At 55.6% G+C, this 25,595-nt stretch overlaps 1 protein-coding gene across 1 annotated transcript in view; it reads right to left on the minus strand.

The window, feature by feature from the left end:
* Nucleotides 1-9,377: 9,377 nt before the first annotated feature.
* LOC144723247 (teashirt homolog 3-like) overlaps nucleotides 9,378-25,595 on the minus strand; it is a 65,480-nt gene continuing 49,262 nt past the window's right edge. The window contains exon 2 of the mRNA XM_078601832.1: nucleotides 9,378-14,107. Within this exon, the coding sequence (XP_078457958.1) occupies nucleotides 9,486-14,107 (4,622 nt within the window). The 3' untranslated portion in view covers nucleotides 9,378-9,485. The remainder of the gene's footprint in view (nucleotides 14,108-25,595) is intronic.

Raw genomic sequence — 25,595 nt, forward strand, 5'->3', positions numbered from 1 at the left:
TCACAGGGACATGCACACATACACACGCACATACACACGCAAGCACATGCACACGCACAAAGACAAAACAAAAACACACACACGAGCATACACACTCGTACACACACGGACATACACACACAGTCGTACACGAACGAATAAGCACACACACATACACACTCACACACGTACGCACAGGTATACGCAAGGTCGTGTGCAGGGACGTACAGTCACGCACACACGTACACGCGTGCGCGCACGCACACACACACAAGTAGAAACACACACTTGCAAACGCTTACGTTTCTACATACACCAGGGCACGTACCCACACGCGCACACTTACATGCATGCATAGAGACGCACACACGGGCATGCAAACACACACGCCAGCTCACGCACACGCCGAGACAGACAGACTCACACACATGTACACACGCACAAACACATATGTAGCGTACACACAGACCCACACACGCATGCAGACACACGTGCTCACGCACTGACACACAGACGCACGCGCCGCGCCCACTGCGGCAAGAGTCAAGGTCGCGCGCGCCGCGCGTGCCCGCGCGTGATTGTCCGAGCAACATTCACGACGCAACCACCGGATACACGGGGGGGTGGGGGGGGGCAAGGGAGGGGGGCACGGGCATTTGGTGGCATCTGCTGAGTGTGTATCATCATCATCACCATCGCCATCATCGTCGTGGTTGCCATTGTCGTCATTGTCAAAATCATCTTCATTGTCGGTATCGACCGGAGCATCGTTATCACCGTGAGCGTCGTCATCAAGGATAATCATCATAGACATCACCGCGGTCGTCCTGATTATTGATCATTGTCAAATGATGATCGTGGTCATGATGGTAATTATCATTTTCATCATCATCGTGGTCATCATGATTATCATAATTATCATCATCATTGTCATCATCGTGGGCATCATCATCATTATCGTGATCATCATGATCATTGTCATTATCATTATCGTCGTCATCATCATCATCGTTTTCATTAACCTCATTATCATGGCGGTCATCCTGATGATCGATATTTGTTAAATGATCACCATGGTCATCATCGTGCCCATCATCAATCATCTCGTGCGTCGTGCGAGCCCTACCAGGTGCTCTTTACTTCGCCAAACAACAGAGATCCCCCGTGTAGCCTCAACAGTCTGTAGGGGCAAGTGCTGTTAGCGAGTGGCACCTACGAAGGCTGGCACTGTGGCACACGAGGGGGTGGGTGGCCAGCACCGCGCTGCGCTACGAAGCCGGCGACCCGAATTCAATTCCCCGCTAACGGCCACTGACAGTGACCAATATCTGAAGAGGTCCCGGGCCTCCTTAAGGTCGGCTCAGACTTAAGTAGGTACCTGGTGGAGTGTGTATATAATAGCACTGAGGAGACAAAGGCGTCCGATCGTGATGCGGGTCACCCCTCCCCCCCCCCCCTTTGAGTGCCGCTAAACACTGCGCCACCGCTCCCCCACACACGTGTGTTTAGCCATCACTTGTGGCCAGGTGGTCTCTGAAAAATAACCTAAGAGCTAAGTGAGCTTCACCTGCTAAGATAAACATAGCTTAGTTTTATTCGTATACATTTGTTTACGCGATGTGTTTACCTTTCCTACACTATCGTCTTTTTTTTCTATCGTTTATTGTCGCAACGTTCTGATCCCGCGAACCCTACGGGAATATCCGTGAAAAAAAATCAAAACAAAAAACTTCATAGCTCATCGGATTCCTCCAAGCCGATATCAACACAGATTCTGATTCACGCGCGCGCGCGCCTCCCCGTCCTCACGGCAGCTTCCAACGCAGCTGCAGCGACGTCCGCCGTCACTCTCCCTTTCCCCCTCTCTCAGGACGGGGATGAGCGAGCTCGTGGCAGAGACGTGTTCATTTAGAGAGGGGCCACGCGGCAGCCCTGCCGATAACTTGTCGCGGCGCGAGAGAGACGAGGGCTAAGGAGGGGGAGGGGAGTGGGGTGGAGGGCAGAGGAGAGTGCGGTGCTGGTGGTAGGAGTTAGGTCAGGGTCATTCTCCGTGCATGTGCCTCGCTCTGTCGGTGTGTCTCTCTGTGTCTCTGCCTCTCTGTGTCTCTGTCTCTCTGTGTCTGTCTCTCCGTGTGTTTCGCTGTCTCTCTGTATCGGTGTGTCTCTCTGTCTCTCTGTGCCCCTGTCTCTCTGTGTCTCTGTCTCTCCGTGTCTTTGTTTGTCTCTCTGTGTCGCTCTGTATCGATGTGTCTCTCTGTGTCTCTGTCTCTGTGTATCTCTGTGTGTTTCGCTGTGTCTCTCTGTGTCGGTGTGTCTCTCTGTATCGGTGTGTTTCTTTGTGTCTCTGTGTGTCTCGCTGTGTCTCTCTGTATCGGTGTGTCTCTCTGTGTCCCACTGTGTCTCGTGTCTCTCTGTGTGGATGTATTTCACTCTGTCTTGCTGTGTCTCTTTGTGTTGGTATGTCTCACCATGTATCGCTGTGTCTTACTGTGTCTGTCTGTCTCTTACTGCGTTTATGTCTCTCTCAGTGACTTTGTGCGTCTCTTCATGTGATAATGTGTCTCCGTGTATCTGTTTAAATGTGTCCCAGTGTCTGTTTCGCGACCTATGCACACCGAGATTGTAACTACGATCCGTCCCGTGCGACATCCTTTCCCCGTAACTCCCGATTAGCACGGTTGACTAACGTACGGTGCGAAAGAAGTTCCACATACTGTAGATGCGCACACAATCTGCGCCGTCGGAAGACTCCCATGGAAGAAAACGAAGCGGGCGTCTTATTGGGCCCTTCCTGCTGTGCTAAATTAAAATCTAAAACCAAACAAAAATCCATTATACAGGTTGTTTTGGGTTAGATCGCGTAAATATATAAATGTGTCGTTAAATCCGCCACCACCGACACAGCCAACTAGTAAGGGTTGTCACGTAAACAGAACCTGCCAATTCGTCACTAGTACAGCACACCGGTGCGTTGGAGAGCCAAGCCACAACATTTACAATCTGAGCACGACGTTTCGCCAGTAATTACAACTAGCTTCATCAGGCGACAGCCAGATTTGTGGAGAAGTCCACCTACGTGTTAAACTAAAAAAATAAATATCTCTCTCCGCGAATCACAGACGGGAACAGGCGCGGTTTGAAACTATCCACGTGAGTAAGACAGACAGACATACAAACAAACACAACAACAATCACAACAACATTAACACACAGACGTTGGGGTCAGGTATAAGCAAAGGGCTGTGGACACAGACAGGCAGATAGACAGCTGAGATAGTCGTGGCGTGCAAGGCCAAGAGGCTGATGAACTTAACCCTCTTTTATTAAACTCCATACGCTGATATATTCAAGCGAGCTCTGGTTATCGCAGGCCACTTCTGCAAACGAGACTATATCAACGGGACCTTTTTTGCCAGGTCAAAATAATGGAACAATAAGCATAGGTGGTTATAATTTCTGGCATTAAGCGGGAGTCGTGTTAAAGATATTCTAACCGTAAATAGATGCATTGTGCAAGGAATCACGTCTGCATTAACCGCACGTATAAAATAATAAAAATAAAACTATTAAATGTCTTGCTGTGGTTTTCACACCTGCTGATGATTGCTTGTGTTGCAATCGAAACGTCGTGAGAATTTTATTGTTTTATTTTTATTATTTTATTACTTCCCTTCTACGTTACTTTAACGAAAGGACCAAGAATATGAATCCCTGCAGTCACGAAAGCTTTAAATGGAAAAGTGTATGCATTGTCTTGGAAACCGATTTGCTGACACCAGAGCGACAGCAGCCTTCTCCAGGGCCGTGTCTCACCAACCGGTGTTCGACCAGAAAACAACCCCCAAAATCGAATAGCACAAGAGGCCCTTGAGTAATCACCTGCTTAAACACACAACCAACTTGAGCGTCATGTTTGCTTCATTTAATGTCGCCGTGGAGAGGCCGCTGACTGGCTGGCTGGCTTTTGCGGCCAATGATTGGATACACCGAGCAGCGCTGGATTGTAATCCTAGTAACAAAAGTGGCTACATAAGTAGTAGCTACATGTGTAGTAGCTGCATGTGTAGTAGCTGCATGTGTAGTAGCTTTCAAGGGCCCCGCGCTAAATGCTTTCAAGCTATCAATTCCGGTTCAGTGATTCTGCACTTGCTCTATTGCTATAGTATTACACCGCCTTCAACTTTTATGAACGACTGGGTGTTTAAGGTGAGCGATTTGTCGTATTATCTGGCTGTATAGCAAATGAAGGAATACAATTACTTTACTATGCAAGTAAAAAATTCCGTTTTAATATTTACGTGCTTTTTCTAATTTAGGTCCCCTTTATAACATATGCTACAGGCCCTGCACTAGCTTAATCCGGCAGTGACACGGAGTCACCACTCCCGACAGCTGAAAGAGCACCGGGTTTGAATCCGGGATTCAACCGTAGTTTAAACACGGATTTTGCTGTTGAATGAGTGTGCTCTTCTCAACCAGTCACGAGTGACTCACAGAGAACGAGAGAGATAGCGAGAGAGAGAGAAGCCCATCATGAACCTATATAGAGACCCGCAAACGTATAGACAATTATAATACAGCAGTGGATATGACGAACAGAGGAGTCAATAACCTCACAGAGAGAACGGCTTTTTAGTGTTTAGTTTGTAGTCATTCGCCCGTACCTTCGATTCGCACCGATGTCAACGTGTGGCGCAGAAAAAAGTTCAACATCCGCACTCACAGAGAAAGAGAGATACAGAGACGTGTGCAGACCAGATAATAGCAGAGATTTCAGCAAAAGAAATCACCATCACCACCAGACTTCCCCTCTCGCAAACAATAAACGCATCTCCCCTCCCCCCCCATCATATCCCGCCCCTCCTCTCACACATCGCCAGCTGTAAAACTGGATCCGACCATGACAATACACTAAAACAAAACTATCCTCGCTCCGAAATCTCCATCATGGGTGCGTGCTCCCCTGCGGAGCGCGTTCCGTCTCCCCGTAGCTCATTAACTCACTCCCGACGCATCGATTCCCTCCTCCGAGCCAGCCCGAGCAGGTTCCTCGCATTTAAGATTTTCATCTTTTGTATCTTCCCCGCAAGCTTCGCCTGTAAATTAGACGAATTGCACGTTCGTCAACGCTGTTATTTTTATAGGCGCCGTGTAGTGGTAATGGGCGCGCGTGTGTTGTGGTTGGGGAGGGTGGGAGAGGCGTAGTGGTTGGTGGGGTGCTTAGGTGGGGGGAGGTGGAGTGGGGGGATAGGTGGTGGTGGGGGGTGGGGGGGGGTGAAATTTAATCCGGGCGAGAGAGCGGCGCGTGAGCGGACGGTGAGAGTCGGAAGGCGGGGGGGGAGGGGTGGTGAGAGGGAGGGGGGGCTGGGGGGGGGCCTTCGTTAAAGCTGTCAGGGACCCCCCGTTGTGCCCCCTCTCCTCCGCGGAAGGTGTTAACAGCCCTGGGTCGCCGCGGGCGCCGCGTTTGTCTCTCTCGCTGCGGAAGACGCGGAGCGGAGTTTTGAACGGAGCCGTGGGGGAGAGCAGCTACGGGGCGCGCGCGTGCGTCCGCGTGACCCCCACGATACAGGGGGTGGGGGGTGGGTCGCGATCGCGAGGCTAGACGGGGGACCTTTGTCTTTTTGCGTGTGACACAGACGGCGATCTCTCTGTCTGTCCGCCTGACTCACCGCCGTGCATTGCGTGCATGCAGGCTGTCTGACTGACAGAGAGACAGACACGCAGACAAAGATCCACCGTATAGCCTGAACAGACTGTTGGGGCAAGTGCTGTTAGCGAGCACCCATGAAGGCCGGCACGGCACGCGAGGGGGTGGGTGGCCAGCATCACGCCCGGCCGCCTTCGTCTCACCAGTGGCGATGTATACACACCGCACCGGGTACTCATTTGAGGCTGAGTCGAGCTAGGGGGAGGCCCAAGAGCGCTTCAGATAATCGTCACTGGTGTTGGCCGTGAGCGGGAATCGAACTCGGGTCGCCAGGTTCGTAGCGCAGCGCACGCGCTAACCGCTACACCACCGCTCCCCGAGCTGACAGACACGCAGACGGACACACACACACACAGGGACACGCAGCCGAGGTGGGTGGCGTACAAGATAAGCGCCCTCTGTGTCTGCTGCGTCTCGTCTCTGTTGCACGCTTGCGTTCGTCAATTGAATTTGACCACCGCGTGCATCTGCTTAGTGCCATCTACACGCAGAGACCCCCGCCCCCCATCGCGGGGGGTGAGATGGGGGGGACGATATCAATATAAGATAGGATTATCGGAACCGGTCCTGGTATGGTGTGTAAACATCGCCCTGGGGAGACAAAGGCGGCCGGTCGTGATGCTGGCCACCCCCTCCCGCCCTTACCTCCTTGCGTGCTGTGCGTGCCTTTATAGGTGATCGCTAACAGTACTTGCCCCAACAGTATGTGAAGACTATACGGAGGATCTTTGTCTTTATTAGATAGGTAGTGGTAAGAGTGGCCAGGGGGGAGGAGCAGACCTGGCGATTCATTCATTCGTTCTCTCTCTCTCTCTCTCCATCTCACTCGGCGTTTTTTGTTTGGCCACGCTCGGCATTGTTTCGGATGCCGGATTGCCTCCCCCACCCCCATCCCCCTCCCCCCAACAATCCAAAACCCCCAGCCCCTCCCCCCGGCTCCCTTCCCTCCCCCACCCCCCAAATCTATCCCTTCCCCCACTCCCAACCCAAGCTATACCTTCCACTCATAAAACACGATCCATCATCGAATTGAATGTCTTAAAAAAAAAACAAGCCCCTGTCTCCACCAGCGCGTTTAATAATGTGAGGAAACCACCCGCGCTCTGCTTCCAAGGTGGCCCGGTGGAGTTGCCAGTACAGGGAAGGATTCTTGGATACTATCTGTGCGGAGTTTTGAGTCCTGTAATGTGTTGTCCCCTCTCGTGCAACGCGTGCGTGGCGCTGGGGTTCACTCCGGCTCCTCCAGTTGACTGCTCGCGAGATGCCCCAAAACTCTCGATAAAGGTGGGGGGGTTGTTTTTTGCTGACAGGATCCTCCCGATGAAGAGTTGGGAGACCCTACTGCGGGAGATTCTTCCCTGGGTGAGCAAAGGGGGGCATTGCCATCGTGGTTATTATACACGCCCATTATTAACTGGCATGTTATTGAGGTGCGTACATTGTAATCATTAACAATGTGCGGCCCGTTGTCAATCCACTGCTGGATGAAGGCCTCCACAGGCTGTTTTGTCGGTCATGGTTATTTTTAGCTGTTGTTTTGACCATACTTCACCACGCTGGTCAATGCGTCGGTTGACGAATTCGAGATGAACTCAGCACCGGCGCAAGAACTCTGTCCAGTGCACCACCGTTCCCCAGAAGACACAGACCCCCCGGGTGTAGCCTTAACATACTTTTGGGGCAAGTGCTGTAAGCGAGTAACACCAATGAAAGCCGACGCACGCGGGTGTTGGTGGCTAGCACTACGCCCGACCACCTTTGTCTCCCCAGTGGCGATGTTGACGCACCGCACCAGGTGCTAATCTGAGCCTGAGACGACCTAGAGGAGTCCCAGGACCGAGTTCAGTGCGCGATAACCACTGCGCCACCGCTCCCAACCACTACCCTCCCCTACAAAGACGATACCGCGTAGGGCCTTAACAGGCTGTTGGGGTAAGTGTTGTTAGCGATCACCAACTCCCACCACACACACACGAGCACACACGCGCGAGCACACAGACACACACACACAGAGCACGTGCGTTATGTGTATTAAATTGTTTATGATAGGCGTGGACAAAATATTCAATATGAAAATAAGTGCTTTACAGCCTGCAGGAGCATTTTACATTGCCCATGTGATCTCACATTTATTGTCCTAGCAACTCACGAGTGTACGGAGCAGAGCTGTGCGCGGCGGCGGCTATGTGTGATGAATGGCTGCAATGTGTTTACGTGCAATTGCGAGCTTCTATCAACCGCGTGGGTCTTCCACAGCACAACGACAAAGATCCCCCCCGCCCCCCGCCACCACGATAGCCTTAAGAAACTGTTGGGGCAAGTGCTGTTAGCGAGTAGCGCCTATGAAGGGCCGGCACGGTACACGAGGGGGCTGGGTGGGTGGGTAGAACCCCCTTTGTCTCCCCAGCGGCGATGTTCACACGTCGTACCAGGGACTCGTTTGAGGCTGAGTCGACCTTGAGAAGGACCGGTTTCGTGGCGCAGGGAGAGGTCCGAGCTTCACAGTGTGGGGGAGTGGGGGAGGGAGTCACAGAGCGCTTCGAGTTCTGAGCGATGAGACGGCAGCCGTGAGATTCGGTGCTGGGTTCGACTCCACGTTTGGCCGCGTCTGTGATGATCCGTTGTTGTTGTTGTTGTTGTGTGTTGGTGTTGTTGTTAAAAATATTACGTTGGTGATGCTGATGCGTTTGGCAGTGGCGCACAAGCACAGTCCACAAAAAAATCCGCAAAAAAAATTCAACACGATCCGTGTCAATAATGTGTGCCATGAAAAAGGGCCATTTCCCGAAACGTCGCCTACAATAAGGTTACGTTTTGTTCGTTCGAGTGCAGTGTTTTTGATGAACGCGTTGACTTTTAGTGGCACCGCAGGGAGTAAAGCGGGTACGTATCTGTGCGTGCGTTGGAGCTGTCATCGAGCACCGGTGAAGGCAATGGACTTCATTGCAAGACCCCGTGGGCTACGGGCGGACGCTGGTGGCCTTCAATGCTGCCGCGTGACGTGCGGCCTCCGACAGTACACAAATAGTGAGAACACCCCTCATCGTCATCATCATCATCGTCGTCGTGCTGCTGTCAAACCCCCAATGGTTTCAAATGTGTGGCGGCCCTCACACTGATGATGTCTTATCGGCGGAAGTGGTCCCACTGTACAATATAAAATATTATATTATTTTCAATATAAATTGTCGTTATTCACAGCATGACACGGTAAGTTACGAAGGCTGGGGACACAACCACATAGTACGAATAGTATAAGTCATTCGATACAGTATACGACGTTTCTATGTGCATACTAAGCTCCAGGAATGCATCTGCTTCGTATATCGAGGAATTACTGCGTATATGTTTAATCTAAATGCGTATATTGCAATGCCCGATCCACAAGAACGAAGGAGACATCACAGCGGTACAACTCTGCAGCTCCTGTCGCGGTTGTCTGAGCTTGACCACCTGCACGTGACATTCTAGTCGCTGCTCTGCGTCGACATCAGAAGCAGCCGTACGGAAGATGAAAGAAAGCCCGCGCGCGCGCGCGTGTGTGTGTGGATGCATCGGCGACACCAAAACCATCACGTTCACAGTCTCTCAACTCAATCCACTGCCACACGCACCATCACTCGAGACTGCAGATTCCTCAGCCAGTGGACACCACTCATCACCCCCCCACCGCCCACTCCCATTCATCTGCGCCGTGTGCGGAGGCATCATCATCCTCACCATCATCCTCACCACCATCCTCACCATCATCATCCTCGCCATCATCACCATCGTCATCATCGCCATTGCTTACCAGGCCCTAAGCTTGCGGTTGCGGCGCCGGCTGATCCGCAGCCACGTCGCTCACAAACATCACGTGGTCCTCGGGGGACTTGGAGTGCGCCTTGCTGAGGTGCAGCTTCACTGCGTGCCTGCTGCTGAACGATCTCCCGCACAGCTGGCACCGGCACGGCGCTCCGCACTCGGGCTCGTCACGAGGCCCGGCCGCCGCCGCCGCTGCTGTTGCTGCCACCGCCGCCACCGCCGCTGCCGCCACCGATGGCGGCGGCGGTGACGGAGACGCGGCCTGCTGCGAACCCACCGCCAATCCCTCCGCGCCCGTCCTCTCCACCACGGCCATCTTGCTGAGGTCGCGCAAACCGAAGCCCAGGTGCGCCTCGGCGTGACCCACGTAGGCGGGCGGCGTGCGGAACTGCATGGCGCAGTCGCAGCAGTAGAACACGGGCCGCCCCGTGTCCATGTGCTTGAGGAACTTGGTGCCGCCCGTGCGCCGCAGCTGGTACTTGACGTTGGCCAGCCAGTGGCTGATGGTGCTCGCCGACAGCCCCGTGGCCCGCGCCACGTTCAGCCGCTCCTGCGGGCTGAGGTCCGAGATGACGTAGCGGCCGTCCGCGGTCTGCCGGAGGCTCGCGGCGAACTGCGCCTGCAGCAGGAGGAGGTGGCGCGGGTTCCACGCCGACTGGCGGCCGGCCTTGCGCTGCTTTCCTGAAACGTCGGCGGAGGCGGCCGAGCCCCCCCCAGCCCCGCCGCTTAGGGGGCCCCGCTCGGCCTCGGCCGCGTCCTCGTCGGGGGCGCCTCCGCCGCAGGCGTCGCCGCCGTCGGACCTGTCGGAGGCCGCCACGCTCGATGTGGCGCTCGACGGGGTGGGCGGCTTGGGCGTGAGGCGCCCGGCGAGGTTGCGCACCAGGTCCGAGATGTCGGAGAGCGCGTTCTCGCCGGCGGGCGACGCCGCCAGCATCAGGGGCATCGCGGCGACGCTGCCGCCCGCGCGGCACCGCTCCGCGGCCGCCGACGCCGGTTTGGACTTGGTCAGGTCCATGGGCTGGTCGCTCGATGGCTCCCCGCGGGCCGAGAAGGACGGGGCACGCTCGTCCCCGCCCGCGGCACCGTCGGCGTGCCGGGCGTGCCCGAGCGACGCGGGGAGGGCCGTCGCCACCGCCGCCGCCGAGCGAGGTCTGTCGAGGGAGGAGCCGCCGAGGCGGTGTAGCCTGCTCAGCGGGTCGAGCAGCGCGGGCGACAGAGGCTTGGCCGCTTTGCCGAGGTGCGCGTTCATGACCGACTGCAGCGCGCTCAGCGGGTTCACGAGGCAGGGCTCGCCCGAATGCTCCGTGATGATGGAGAGGCTGCTGAAACCGGGAGGTGTGCAGGAGGAGGAGGAGGAGGAAGAGGAGGAGAATGGCTTCTCATCCGCGCTCTTGCCATTCCGGGCTTCGCACGTTTTGTTCGCGCCACCCGTGGTTGCCACCGCCACCTCCGCCGCATTCGCCGCCGCCGTGCAGCTTCCGTCCCTGCGGCCCGCGCCCTGCGCGCCCTCCACCTTCAAGCACACGGCGCTCGCCTCCACGCCGGCCGGAGGAGAAGCTCCACGCGTCGCCTCGCTCTTAACCTCGATCGTCCTCTCCACTTTCACGTCTCGTAGTCGCTCAACGCCACCGCCAAGCCGCTGCGCCTCGCGCCCGTGCCTCTCGCGGGCGTCCCTGGCGCCCGCCCCCCTCCTCGCCTCGTGGCTCGCCTTCCTCCGGAGCTCCTGGCCAAGGTCCCACTTGACGTCGCGGCCGCCGAAGAGCTCCGCGCCCCTCGCGGCGGCGTGACCTTTGTCGTCTCGGGCCTCGCGCTTCCCGGCGACGACGCCGGCGGTCCTCGGCGGCGCGCCCTTCGACTCCGAGGCGTCCCTCGTCATCCGCGACGACGACGCGGCGGAGAAGGGGGAGGAGGACAAGGAGGGGGCGGAGGACGAGTTCACCTTCTCCGTCATCTTGCGCACGAGCTCCTCCATGGCGCGCACGTTGCTGGGCAGCGGCTGCACGGGCGGCGACGGCACGAGCGGCGGCACCTTGGCGCCGTGCGGCGACGCGGGCGGCGACGGGGTGGTCGCCGCCGACGACGAAGGCGACGACGACGACGACTCCACGTGGGAGCGCGACGGTGGCGGCGACGGCTGCTGCCGACGGTGATGATGGCGATGCTGCTGCCGCTGCTGCTGCTGGAGTTCGAGGTCATCGCGCGTGACGAGCTTGCTTGGAGCAACGCTCGGCGCGTGTGCGGGCCGTGCCACGTGGCCCGGCAGCTGGTACGCGGCGTGGATGCTCGGGTAGCCGCCCCAGCTCCCGCTGCCGTTCTGCGCCTTGCTGATGATGGACGCCACCGTGTGCTCCAGGGACTTGAGGATGTCCAGGCCTCCCTCCTTGGAGCTCTCGGAGAGGTCCTCCTCCTTCAGGTAGTCAAACTGGGAGGGGAGGTCCGCCTCCTGGTGCTTGGGCAAATCGGGCGACGGCGACGTCACTCCCTTCTCAGCCGCCGCCGCCGACGTCTCCCGCTTCTCCCGTTGTTCGCTCTTCTTGTCCTTGACGTTCGCCTTCTTGCCCTCGGCGGCCGCGTGGCGATCACCGTCCCTCGCCGACTGCCTCTCGACCTTCACTGCCGCGACGGCCGGAGGAGGCACGGCGCCGAGCTTGCTCGTCGCTCCGAGGTGCACGCTCTGCACCTTGTCGTCGGCCGCGTGCGCCTCGAAGTTCACCTGCTTGCTCTTCCTCGCCAGCAGCAGCGACGACGACGAGGAGGAGTTGGCGGGCGCAGTGAGCTTGATGAAGTGGCCCGTGGCCATCATGTGAGCCGTGAGCTGCTGCAGGGTGTCGTGCGAGCTTCCGCACTCCATGCACTTGAGGATGTGCGCTTTTTGCGACTCGAACTGCCACGAGTAGCTGGTGCCGTTCTGGTGATGGTGGTGGTGATGGGAGGAGGAGGTGGTGGTGGTGGTGTTGGCGGTGGTAGAGGAGGAGCGAGCCGGGCAGTTGGAACCCAGCACCTGCCCCTTGTGATTGCCCGACAGCTGGTCGGCTGGCGGCGTCGCGGCTGCGTCACTCACCGTCGACTCGGGAGAGCTGCACGCGCGCTCGGCCGCCGCCGCCACCACCGCCGCCGCCGTCGTCTCGAGGTGCGGCCGCTTCTTGGTGGCGTGGCATGGCTTGGCGGTGAGGGCCGCCATGGGCTCGCGCAGGGGCACCTTCTGGTAGTGCTTGGTGCGTATCATGTGCACGCTGAGGTCCTGCAGCGACTCGAATGCGTGGCCGCAGCAAAGGCAGCGGAGCACCTTCTGCGCCTCCTCCTTGCCCTCGATCTCCATGAGCGAGCGCTTGCGCGGCTTGGACCACGCCTGCCGGTTGCCCGAGCCGTCGGTTCCTCCTCCGTTTGCCGCGCGCATGCTCTCGTCGCGGTAGTGGCCCGTCTCGCTCATGTGCACCGTGAGGTCGACGAGGCGGTCGTACGCGGCGCTGCAGTCGCGGCAGCGGAACTTGCTGGCGCCCGTGAACACGGGGCTGTACAGCTTGCTGCTCTGGCGGTAGAGCTGCACGGAGCTGAAGAGGCCGCACTGCTGGTCGTGCGCGTACAGCGGCGACGGCGTCGAGGGGGACGTCGCCTGCTGCAGGCTCTTGGCCACGGCCGCGCGGTGCCAGTCGAAGTTGGCGCCCGCGCCGCCGCCGCCCCCGCCGCCGCCAGCGCCGTTGGGCTGAGCGTAGCTGAAGCTCCCCACCGTGGACCAATAGGAGCTCGAGAGGAAGTTGGCATAGGCAGCTTTCATCTGCGAGAGGCTGTCCTCGATCACGGACGGAGACACGGGGTCTTTCTTCTTGTCTTCCTCCTCCTCTTCCGCATTCGTCGTCGCCGCCGCCGCCGCCTCCTCCTCTTGTTTCGCCGCGCGTCTCCTGCCCGCCTTGTCCGAGTCCGTCTGCCCGTTGCTGCTGCTGCCCGAGCAGAAGTGGGGGGCCGACTTGGCGGGGGGGGCCCCGACACCGCCGTCAGCCGCCGCCGCTGCAGTCGTTTCCTTCTCCAGCGCAACCCCGCGATCGTCGTCAACGTCGCCATCATCATCGACCATCTCCTCCTCTTCCTCCTCCGCCTCATCCTCCATCTCACCACCACCACCGTCATCATCATCATCGTCATCATCATCAATGTCATTGCCGTTGCCACCGTTGGCATTGTTGCTGCTGCCGCTGTTGTTCATCTGGCTGCTGATGCCGTTCTTTGTCTTGTTGTTGCTGCTGCTGCTGCTGTTGCTGCTTCTGCTGCGGTGGTGATGGTGGTGGTGGTGGTTGTGGTTGTGGCTGTGGTTGTTCATGCCTTCATCGTCGTCGCCACCACCACCACCGCCGTCATCGTCGTCGTCAACATCGTTGTTGTTATCACCCTCGTCGTCACTGCCCTGGACAAGGTGGTGGTTGCCGTTGCTGTCGATATTGCCGCATTGATTGTCCCTCGTCTGCGTGAGCGCTCTGAGTGCAAGAGGTTCATGCTCCTGCTGCTGCTGCTGCTGCTCGAGTCCCTGGGAAGGACTCGGGATCCGAGGATCATCTTCACTCGCCTCTCCGGACTCCTCCTCATGCGCACAGTCTTCCGCAAATTCGTCGTCATCGATGTAAGCTGCGGTGGAGAGAGGTGGGGGGGGGGGGGCAATGGGCAAGGAAGGTCGGGGGGGGGGGATGACAGGGGGGGGGGGAGAATTGGGTTGTAGAGGAAAAGTGAGGAACGGTTGCATGGTGAGCTTTTTCAAGTTTAAAACGTAGGCCCTTTGTGGCCAGTGCAAAGATTAATAACAAAAATAACTTTAAAAACCTATAAAAGCACTTTACACATTCGTCAACAATACTGCGTGGCCTTAATAGAGAAAATTATATAATCACAGCAGAACGTTTCGAGTAATGGGCCTTCTTCAACGCACACAATTAATGTGTGCGTCATTAATGTTGACATCCAGCTACTTGCATGGCCTCACCCAACAACAAACATGGGGAAATTCACTTTTGCTTCCCCATAAACCCCGCGCCGCGGTGAACCATCGCATTCGGGCCTCACGGCACGCGCGACGATGTCTTCTCCACCTCGCCATCCAAATCAACTCGAGCCTCCGGTAAATCACGTGGCTTACGTTCGTGGACATCCACCCACCACGCTGGATCCCTCCCCTCTCATCTATTTCATCTCCATCCAAATGAGCCCAAGCCTCAAAATCAAGCACGTGACGTACGTCCTTGGCCACTCCCATTCGGAACCCCTTCCCCTCTCCCCACCTACTGTGAAAACAGACACCGCTCACTGCAGCGGGGAGGCCATGAAGCAGCTTCTCTCTTCCCCCTTTCCTCATCTCCCCTGACCCACCGTCCTCCCGTTCCTCCGCTCCTTCTCCATCCCTTAGTATTATAACTTTGCTGTTTTGTGAGGTAAGGTACCACTGAGCTATATTGCTCTTTATCAGAATCAACCTGGCCACAAAATGATAGCTTATCGAAGTGGGCTTATCATGTGGAAATGTATACCGGCCAAATACTCTAACCGCATCTTGATTCTAAATGTGGAGGGGACAAATGGAGGACCGAGATGACAATCCACGCGACCACGGGGAAAACTTGCCAACTCCAAATATACAGCAGGCGTCAGGGTCGTGATCGAACCCACAAGCTCCTCCATAGCAGGTGAGGTCGTAACATCTTGCCACCGTGGCGCCCTTTACCTTTCATCTGCCATTCCTTCTCGTTGTCTCGTCTACCTCTCCCCTCCATTGTCTACCCCCACCCATTGTCTCCTCCCCATTGTCTTTCCCCCCCCATTGTCTCCCCCCCCCCCATTGTCTCCCCCCCCCCCCGATTGTCTCCCCCACCACGCATTACATCGCTCACTCTGCTCCCCTTCCACGGGTAAACAAAACAAACAACAAGGTTTCATATTCTTGGTTCTTTCAGTAAAGTCACGTAGAAGGGAAATAATAAAATATTAAATTTTTTCATTGTTTTATATAATAATTATTTTATTATTTCCCTTCTACGTGACTTTACCGAAAGAACCAAGAATATGAATCCCTGCAGTCACGAAAGCTTTAAATCAAGAAACAACAAGGTGTTGCCAGTCTTCCACTGCACAAGTTGAAGTTTAAAGAAGAAGAGTGGCAACACCTACGAATGTGGAATGTAACAATCCGTGGACGACACGTGGTCAACTGCTGCCAATCACCCACGAAGTCGGCCGAACAGCTGGACAACAGCCATCCACGTGCGCACAGCCAACGCAACTGATTGGCTAACCCCCACCCCCACACATTGACTTAGAGCAATGGTTGCTATTCCAAACAGCAGTGGCCTGTGTATGCGACGCGGCCCACGAAAGAATAACGTTAACCCCATTTCAGAATGGCCTTCGTCGTCAATGTGATCGTCCTCATGAGATGCGTTCATCATCATGATTATGATCGCCGTTATCATCATCAGCGACCGAAACAGCATCAGCAGGGCTGTCGTCATGGCCATCAACATCGTGATTCGTCGTCGTAAAAACTCATTTCCTGAGAACTGCTCTTTGTGTTTACTCGGTTGTCCTTTCACCGCACCTCTGATTCACACGGTTGGCTTCGTGCGGTGCGAAAGAAGTTCAAAATGCATACACACACCAATAATCTTCATGGAGCTGTTCACTTTGATGTGAGTCTATGGTTCTCCGTGACTATGTTAGTCTCCACGTGAGTCTATACATATATAAGTTAATCTATGAGTAACTGCGAGTGCATGGTTTTATAAGTCTGCCGCTCCCAATGCGAGGCAACGATTATCCAAGGGAGCCTATATAGTAGGGTCGATATGGGAGCTTTTAGGTCCCTAATTGAGTCTACAAGTCCCTTTGTGAGTGAATACATCTATGAGAGTCTACAGGTCGCTATGTGAGTCTCTGGGTCCCGATGTAAGTCTTTGGGATCTCTTTATCAATCTACGAGTCTCTACGTTCGTCCAAAGATACCTGCGTATCTCCGAACGGGTCGTCTGAATACCCCAACACCGTCCCGTATCGAACCCTACCTCCATCATCACCTCTCCACCACCACCCCCTACCTTCACCCCCCCCCCCACATCCAGACTCGCCCCCCCCTCACCTCACCCCCACGCGCCGCACTCGGTTAGCAAATTCGTTACCGTCACAGTCGCGCGCACACGCAGCTAGGAACCATTTCGCCGGTGTCAAAGGCAATAACCTTGCCCATCTCCGGCGAGACGGGAGGACACGGGACACGCGGCTCCTCGGTGGCGCGGGACCGCTACAAGGGACCGACACGACCGGCAAGAGCATCCCATTGAGAGGGGGTGGGGGGGGGGTGTTTGTTGGAGGGGGGTGGGAGCTGAGTGCTTTGGGTGATGGTGGCAGTTTCAGTTTGAGCCACGTGAAACCGAATGTGATGGGACTATGTTTGGGCTACTGCTTCTACTGGCTGCTACTGGCTAGCTGCTGCTGCTGCTGCCGGTAGCGGAACGACATTGCCTGCTCGCTGACGCTGATAATGAACAAGTGTAAGGCACCGCGAGCGGTAGAGGATGGAGGAGAAGGTTAGGGGAGAGGCGAGAAGAGTTAACGTTTGATGTGTGGTTGAATATGTTTGTAGTGCGTGTGTACGTGTGTGTGTGCGGGCTGGGAGTGGAATGGGAGAGCAGTAGTGCGCTACGAACCCGGCCACCCGAGTTCGATTCCTGCCCATGGCCACCAACACCAGTGACTATTATCTGAACCTGTCCTGGGCCTCCTCGAGGTCGACTCAGCCTCACAAGAGTACCTAGTGGGATCTGTAAACATCGCCACTGGGGAGACAAAGGCGGCCGGGCGTGGTGCTGGCCACCCACCCCCTCGTGTGCGTTCTGGCCATCATAGGTACTCGCTAACAACACTTGCCCCTACAGTCTGTTCAACGCTACACAGGGGATCTCATTCGTTGTCTCTGCGTGTGTGTGGTTCTGACAACACAACTCCCTCTCGTGTGCCGTGCCGACCGAAACAGGTACTTCTCGCTAACAGCACTTTCCCCAAGTCTGTTAAAGGGTACATTGGGTCGCTGTGTGAGTTACTCCATGTGTGCCTTGCCGCGTATGCGTAATTGTACGCGTGACTGCGTGTGCATGGTTCTCTGTGTGTGTGTATGTGTGCGAGCGTGTCCTTGCCCGCGTGTGTGTGTGTGGATATGCAGGTAATCTTTGTCCTGTGTGCAGTCTACATCGAATATTGGGGGCAGATGCTGTTACTGAGCGCGCATTTATGACGGAGTGGAGTACGAGGCAGTGATGTGGTCAGAACCACGCCCGGCCGCTTGTATCTCTCGATCAGGTAATAATGTCAGGTTTAGTTGACCTCGTGGAGGGCCAAAACCGGTTAAAATATCACTGCCCACTGAATTTTGGTCGTGATCGGTAATCTAACTCAGATTGCTGGGTTCGTAGATAGCCACGCGCCACCGCTCCCCACTCCGCTCCCCACTCCCATGTAGCCAACATTGACAGATGGTAGGGGGCAAGTGCCATTAGAGAGAACCTATGAAGGCTGGCACAGCACATGAGGGAGTGAGTGGCTAGCACCATGCCCGGCCGCTTTTGTCTCCCTACTAGCGATGTTTACGCACCACTCCATGGGACTCATTTGAGACTGAATCGATCTAGGGGAGGCCCAGGATCGGTTTAGATAATCGTCACCGGTGTTGGCCATGAGCGGGAATCGAATTCGGATCGCCGATTTTGTAGCACAGCGCGCTAACCACTTCCCCCACTGCTCCCAAACACACGGACACGCACACGGACACACACACACACACGGACACACACATGCATGCGCACCTGCTGAACAGATGCGTGTGGGGTCTTTAGCTATTGCGCGATTCAAGCACCCTGGCAAACCATACCGCCCAATACAACCACCAACACCACCACCACCACCACCAACCAACCACTCCGCTTCTCCCCCCCACTCCTCCCCCACCATCCACTCTACCCCTCTGCCCTCGCCTCTCGCCTCCCCCTCCCCACCCTGGAGCACCATCGTCGTTCATAGCCTTGATCAAGGCAGGGTTATGTCTCGAGCGCTGACTCGCAGGGTGGCCGCTGGGGTCGGCCCAGGGGTCGACCAGCTGCGGCTCCGGAGCCGCATGCGGCTCTTTAAGGACCGCTGCTTCGCGATAAGGACCACCAGCTCGTATTCACCCACAGTGCGTTCGGGCTCATGAATTAGAGTCGTTTTTTTTTGTTTTACCGAATTCGAAACGAAATGCCTCTTGTTGGTTATTTTGGTTGAAGACCCCTGGGGGGTTTAGACTCAGGGAGCCGAAGTGATGTTGACGCCGTTGGAGTTTTTGTCTTTGTGCTGCTGGCCACCCACCTCGTCGTGTGGCCACAGTGCCGGCCTTCACAGGTGCTACTCAACAAAACAGCACTTGCCCCAACAGCCTGTTAAGGCTATACGGGGGATCTTTGCATTTGGTGGCGGTGTTGGGCATGGAGGGGGCGAGTTGACGGGGCGGAGGGAGGGGAGGGCAGAGTGGGGTAGGGGATGAGGGGGGAGCACACAGTGGCTGTTGCGGTAAGTGATCGCCAGACCAGGCTCAAATCACCACTATTTCCAGAGGCGATAATGCACAATTTCGACTGGCGCCGGTCGCGTGATTTGGGCCGAGGAGCTGCGACCTGAGCGAAAGTGGCAGGAATCCGGTACCCGCGTGCGTGCCGCCTAATGGGTGACTGGCAGTCTTATTTCTGGCCCCGCGATTGCCTGCGCAGTCCACCGTCGCCGTCGCTCACGTCTCATCCGCCCCGACACCGCTGATCAAAGGCGCTCATTCGCCCCGCAGAGATTCCTCCACGTACGCGGACCACCCTCGTCCACGCCGCCCCGCGTGTTGTGTCTCTCTGTGCGTGCGTGAGAGTGTTAGTGTGCGTGTGTGTACGCGTGTGTGTGTGTTGTGTGCGTGGGGAGCGGCAGTGTAGGGGTTAGCGCGCTGCGCTACGGACCTGGCGAGTTCGATTCCCGCTCACGGCCAAAATCAGTGAATATTATCTGAACCAGTCCTCGGCCTCCCATAGGTCGACTCAGCCTCAAATGAGGACCTGGTGCGGTGTGTAAACATCGCCACTGGGAAGACAAATGCGGCCGGGCGTGGTACTGGCCACCCATCGCTCGTGTGCCGTTCTGGCCTTCATAGGCGCTATTTTCAAGAGGATCCTGCCACGGGATTTTTGGGCAATTCCAAGTTAATGAGTGTTTTGATATTTTATTTTAAAAGAAACGCATGCAAATTAGAGGCTGTTTAAAATATATGTGATACTTATCATATATTTAGATGTATAGTTACATACAATCCCCATTTAAGAACGAAAAATAACATTGGCAATATATAAAGAGCAGAAAACTATTCAGGGAAATTCTGGGCTGTTTGAGATGAAGTCACGGGCCATCTGAATATGAAGTCACGGGCAGCGTGAGATGATGTCATGGGCAGCGTGAGATGAAGTTACGGGCCAAGTGAGATGGAGTCATGGGCAGCGTGAGATGTAGTCGCTGGCCGTGTGTTCTGCCCGCAACGCCCGTAGGCTTCCCTTTCCCCCCCTGATTGAAAATGTGGCCTGCTCAAACGACCTCGCGTTTGCACCCTCCTCCAGTATTGACGCATTCTGCATAGATAACTAATAGAGTGTCTCTTGCTCCCTTCTCTCCGTCGTTGGGAGGGGCTGGGGGCAGCGGGGGGTGGGTGGGTGGTCGCGATGTGGGGAGAGGCGACGGAGGGGGGCGGGAGGAGAAGCATGGGGAGCGAGGTTTCGAATGGGGAATGGCCTGCTCTCGTCAGGCCTGGAGGTGGCAATGCATCAGACGCCGTTAATAAATGGCGAATTTAGATAAAAATAAAGGCAATAGAGCAGAGTAATTCTGATGGCAAAACACAAGCCATTAAGTTTGTGCATTATCTTTTAATTTAATCTCGAATGATTTACAATCCATCAGCTCGGGCTTAGACCATGTCCAATTACTTTCTGCAGTGTGATTGACAAGCCGGGTGATTTATTACGCTAATAAAAACGGATGTGTGCGTCGCCTACCAAGCATGGGGAGGATATGGGGGTGGAGGGGTGGAGGTGGATTGGCGGGGGGGGTAGGTTGGCGAAGAGGAATGGTAGAATGTTATCCGGGTCTCTTTGCACACACCAGCGTGGTATAATTGTTGTACAACCGCACACGTTTTTTTGTATTTGAGCGTGTTTCATTACGGGCTCGGCACGGGTTGGCGAGCGATGATATATCGAACGTGAAATTAACGGCGACAATTGCATCGCGGGGAAAGCTAATGCCGGAGTCTCGACGCGTGTTTTACAGGAGGGTCCTGCCAAAGCTGTCTTAGCACTTCGGTTCGTGCTTTTGCTTTGTCGCTTCGTGTGGACGGAGGAGGGTATGGGAAAGCCTGGAGAAAACCCAGCCGAACGGTGGGAGATAAACTTAGAAAAACACTATTTTTTTAATTTTATTTCACCAGGTAATGCTCACTAAGCTCTATAGCAAATTTTGAGAAACCGACCTGGCCACAAATGATGATCGCTCAACGAAGTGGCTTATCATGGGAAGATTTATAGCAGCCAAATACTCGAAACAGCATGTTGATTCTAAACGTGGAGGGAAATTCCGGAGGGCCCAGATAAATATCCACGTGACCATTGAGAGTGACAGAGAGACACGCAAACTCCAAATATACAGGAGTCAGGGTCAGGATGGAACCCACGACCTCCTGTATACCAGGAAAGGTAGTTCACATTTCGCCACCACAGCACTGCCAGCCTCCTGTACACAGCTCGCAGTTCCCACGCCTGTAGCACATGGCGTGCGCGTGTCTACGCCTGCACGTGTGTGTACGTATGAGCGTGTGTGCGTGGGGAGCGGTGGCGCAGTGGTTAGCGCGCTGCACTACGAACGCCCCGGCTCGAGTTGAATTCCCGCTCAAAGCTGGCAACACCAGTGACGATTATCTGAACCTTTGTCCCGAGTTTCCCCTAGGTAGACTCAGCCTCAAACGGAGTACCTTGCGCGGTGTGTAAACATCGCAACTGGGGAGACAAATGCGGCCGGGCGTTGTCATGGTCACAGCACCCTTTCGTGCGATGTTGCGGTCTTCATCGGTGCTACTCGCTAACAGCACTTTCCCCGACAGCCTGTTGAAGGCTATACGGGGAACTGTGTCTTTGTGTGTGCATGCACGGCAGAGAGAGAGAGAGAGAAAAAGAGAGAGAGATGTGAGATGGCTGATGCTAGTTTATGGATGAATGCGCGGCTAATATATATTCGGAATAAATGAATGAAATTGCTATCGATCATCCGTAAAACGTCGAGGCAACGTTGCGTATGAAGGCGTGCGTAATCGCTTATATTTTTGGACATCTTCATACTACACGCAGCTTCCACCGCATTAAGTTGTTACACTCTTTCGGTGATTATGGTGGGGGGCGGGGGATGATTGTGGGTGGTTGTGGGGGGGGGAGAGGGTGGGGGGTGTAGATGAGGAGGGAGGGGTGGTGGGGGGGGTTCATAATTCAAGGGATGCCGGGAAAAAAGCTTTAATTGTGGGTGATTAACTCCGCTCTAGCGCGTGCTGGGGATGCGGGTGATCGTTTGAAAGGAACAGAGAGAGAGAGAGGGAGCGAGGTGAATATTAACAGAATGTTCCGTAATCTTTATTGGCCGTTAAGCAATCGACTGACGGGTTCCAGTCTCACACAAAGCGCTCGTTGCGACAGACGCGAAGGAAGAACAACCATACACGGTCGGATGGACGGATCGATTCTGCTGGACTACCACATTTGTCGGATTATAAGACGCACGCTCACTGTCTTTAAAAAAAAGAAGCAAATGATAGCGATGCGTCTAATAGTCTGTTGGCAAAATAAGCATTAGCGTCGTGGTGGAGAATATAAATAGGCGGACAATGACGTCTCGTTTACATTTCATTCTCTCTACACAGAGACAAAGATCCCCCGTATAGCTTCTAACAGACTTTTGGGCCAAGTGTTGTTTGCGAATAGCACCTATAAAGGCCTGAAACGGCACACGAAGGAGTGGGTGGCCAGCACCACGCCCGGCCGCCTTTGTCTCCCCAGTGCTGACGTGTACACACCGCACACATTTGCGGCTGAGTTGACCTAGCGGGGGCCCAGGACCCAGGACCCATTCAAATATTCGTCCGCCAGGCAACTCACCAAGTCGCGTCGCCTCGGCCGCTCGGCCCGCGCGCCCGCTGATCGAGCCGCCGTCAACGCGTTGTCGCCAAATAATCGGGTAGAAAGCGACGGACGCCAGCTCCGCGTGAACTGGACCCCGCTAAATTGTCGCTGTTAATCAACGACGAGGCTGCGAGTTGCTGGGTAATGGAAAAAAAAACCGTGCGGCACCATCCAAAGTGTTGCCAAACGACACGGAGAGCCACGGCACCGTGGAAATGCCCGGCAGGAGAGGTGCAGATGTTCACGCGGCCAGCCACACTCAGCCATACAGCCCCAGCCAAACAAAACCCAATATACCATCCCAGCCACTCAGCCATATAGCCAGCCAACCAAACACCAATACACCAACCCAGCCACTCAGGACCTACATACAGCCAACCTCCCAACCAATATACCAACCCAGCCACACTCAGGCAAATAGCCAGCCACCCAACCAATTTATCAACCCAGACATACACCGATCCAACCACCCACTAATTGACCCACCCACTCACCCAGGCACCAAAACAATCACCCACCACTCCACCCAGCCAAACACCCATCAAATCAATCTGCACTCGCAACCATCCAGCCTCCAGTCGATCCACCCAACCACCCCAAGCATCTCCCACTCTATCCATCCATTCATCCATTCAAAGACCCAACATTCTACACTCACATGCGCCCAACAATCTACCCACACTATCAACCACCCACCTCACCACCCACCTGACCCGCCACCTAACCACCCAACTCACCACCATTCTAACCTAATCACCTACCTAACCACCCACCGACCCCATCCCAAGCACACGGCTACCAACGCAACAGTGCAACCATTCATCCACCAACCGGTTTCTCTGTTATTTTGCTTCAAATAGCGATCGCTTCATGTAAAGTTTCACTCCCAATGTTATGCCATTGTGCGAAACTTCGCATGTTAGGCGTTTTTTTAAGGCATTGCCATCAACATCAGCAGCAGTAGCAGCCATTGTAGTCGTCTGTAGTCACATTCATCGGCACGAGCAGTGATCTATCCACTGCTGGATGAACGCCGCCCTCAAGGCATCGCGAAACATCGCAGCCCCGAGACGCAACAATGCAGTATCGAGTTACAGAGGCGCTGATAAAAAGCCACTTTATTTATTTATTTTGTATTATTTTACCACATAGCTCTGTTTTATAAACGACCTGGCTATCACAACTGATAGCTCAACGAAGTGGCTTATCACGTGGAAAACAACAACAACAACACTACCCCAAAAGTGTCGCCCACAGAAGCATTCACGAAGCCGGGAAATGTGAGGCGATGGAGGAGTTGTGTGGGTGTGTGGTGGGGGTGAAGGGTGTAGTTGTGAAACGTCTCTCGAGCAATTTCGCTCCTCCCACGTGATCACCAAGATCTTTCATCTCGTTCACCGCGACGGGGGGGGGGGGGGGGGTCACGACGCGTCTCTGCGTCTGACCACGTGGGCGGAGCGGCGGGCGCACCGCGCCACGAACCAGTTCCACCCGAGTCCGATTCCCGCTCGCGGCCAACAACACCGGTGGCTGAGGATTCTCTGGCGCGCTCCTGCCTCTATCCCACACGGGTCGACGCGGCCTCGAAGGAGGACCGGTCGCGGGACGTGCAAACACCGTGGCCAGGAAGAGGGCACAAAGCAGTGGGGCGCATGGCTGGCAAACCGCCTCCCTCGCGCGCGCGGTGCCGGCCCTTCCTAGGTGATCGCGACTCGCGGAGAGGACGTGCCCACAACCGCCTGTTAAGGCTGACACGGCGGGGGGGATCTTTTCGAGGCCGAGTCGATCTAGGGGAGGACCACGCCCGGGGTAGAAATTCGCGTCGCCGGGTTCGTAGTGCCGCGCGCGCTAACCGCTGCGCTTCCCCCCCCCCCCCCGTACAGACTTAGCAGGCTGGAGGAGCCCGACCACCTTTGTCTCTCTAGTGGCGATATTTACACCACTGGCACCACGTACTCATTCGAGGCTGAGTCGATCTAGGGGAATCGACTCACGACCGGTTCAGATAATCCGTTGCCGGTGTTGGTGTCCGCGAGCGGGGGTCACACCCGGGTCGCCAGGTTTTCCGTAGCGCAGCGCACTAACCGCTACCTCTCCACACACGCACGCGACACACGGATAGACACGAGAGCACGAACGCACGGTTAGATGAAGGATACGGCCAAGAGAAACGCGAGACAAAGACACAAAGCGGGGTGGGGGGAGAGGGAGTGGGAATTTGATGAAAAGCAACACAAGAAACGGGTGCGAGAAAGAACAGGAAATGAAACTCGGAGCGAGAGATAACACAACAAAGACCCGCCGTGTAGCCTGGGGCAAGTGCTGTTAGCGAGCAGCACCTAGGAAGGCTGGAACGGCACACGGAGGGGGTGGGTGGCCAGCACCACGTCCGGCCGTCTTTTTCTCCCCAGTGGCGATGTTTACACATCGTTCCATGTAGCCATTTGAGGCTGAGTCGATCGGTGCAGATAATCAGAATATGAATATTTATACTTGAGGAATCCAATGAGCCATGAAGCTATCTTTCACAGATGTCCAGCAATTGTCACCGGTGTTGGCCGTGAGCGTGGGATCGAACTCGGGTCGCCGGGTTCGTAGCGCAGTGCGGGTCGTGTGTGCACACTCACAGACGACCCGCCCTCCTGCAACGATACTCGATAGGGGGAGCGATATGGACAAGGAACAGACGGAACAAGGACATTAGAGAGAGAACGAGACGATGAGTGGAGTGAGTGGAGAGCGAGGAGGGCGGGTGGTGCCGGTTGAGGCGGGATGGGAGGAAAGGACGCGGGGCGAGAGAGCCGGGAGAGGAGACACGGGGAGATAGAGAGAGTGGAGAGAGAAAATGTGGATAGGAG

This window comes from Lampetra planeri, chromosome 17 (genome assembly GCF_965212315.1).
Source record: "Lampetra planeri chromosome 17, kcLamPlan1.2.h2, whole genome shotgun sequence".
NCBI classification, from domain to species: Eukaryota; Metazoa; Chordata; class Hyperoartia; order Petromyzontiformes; family Petromyzontidae; genus Lampetra; species Lampetra planeri.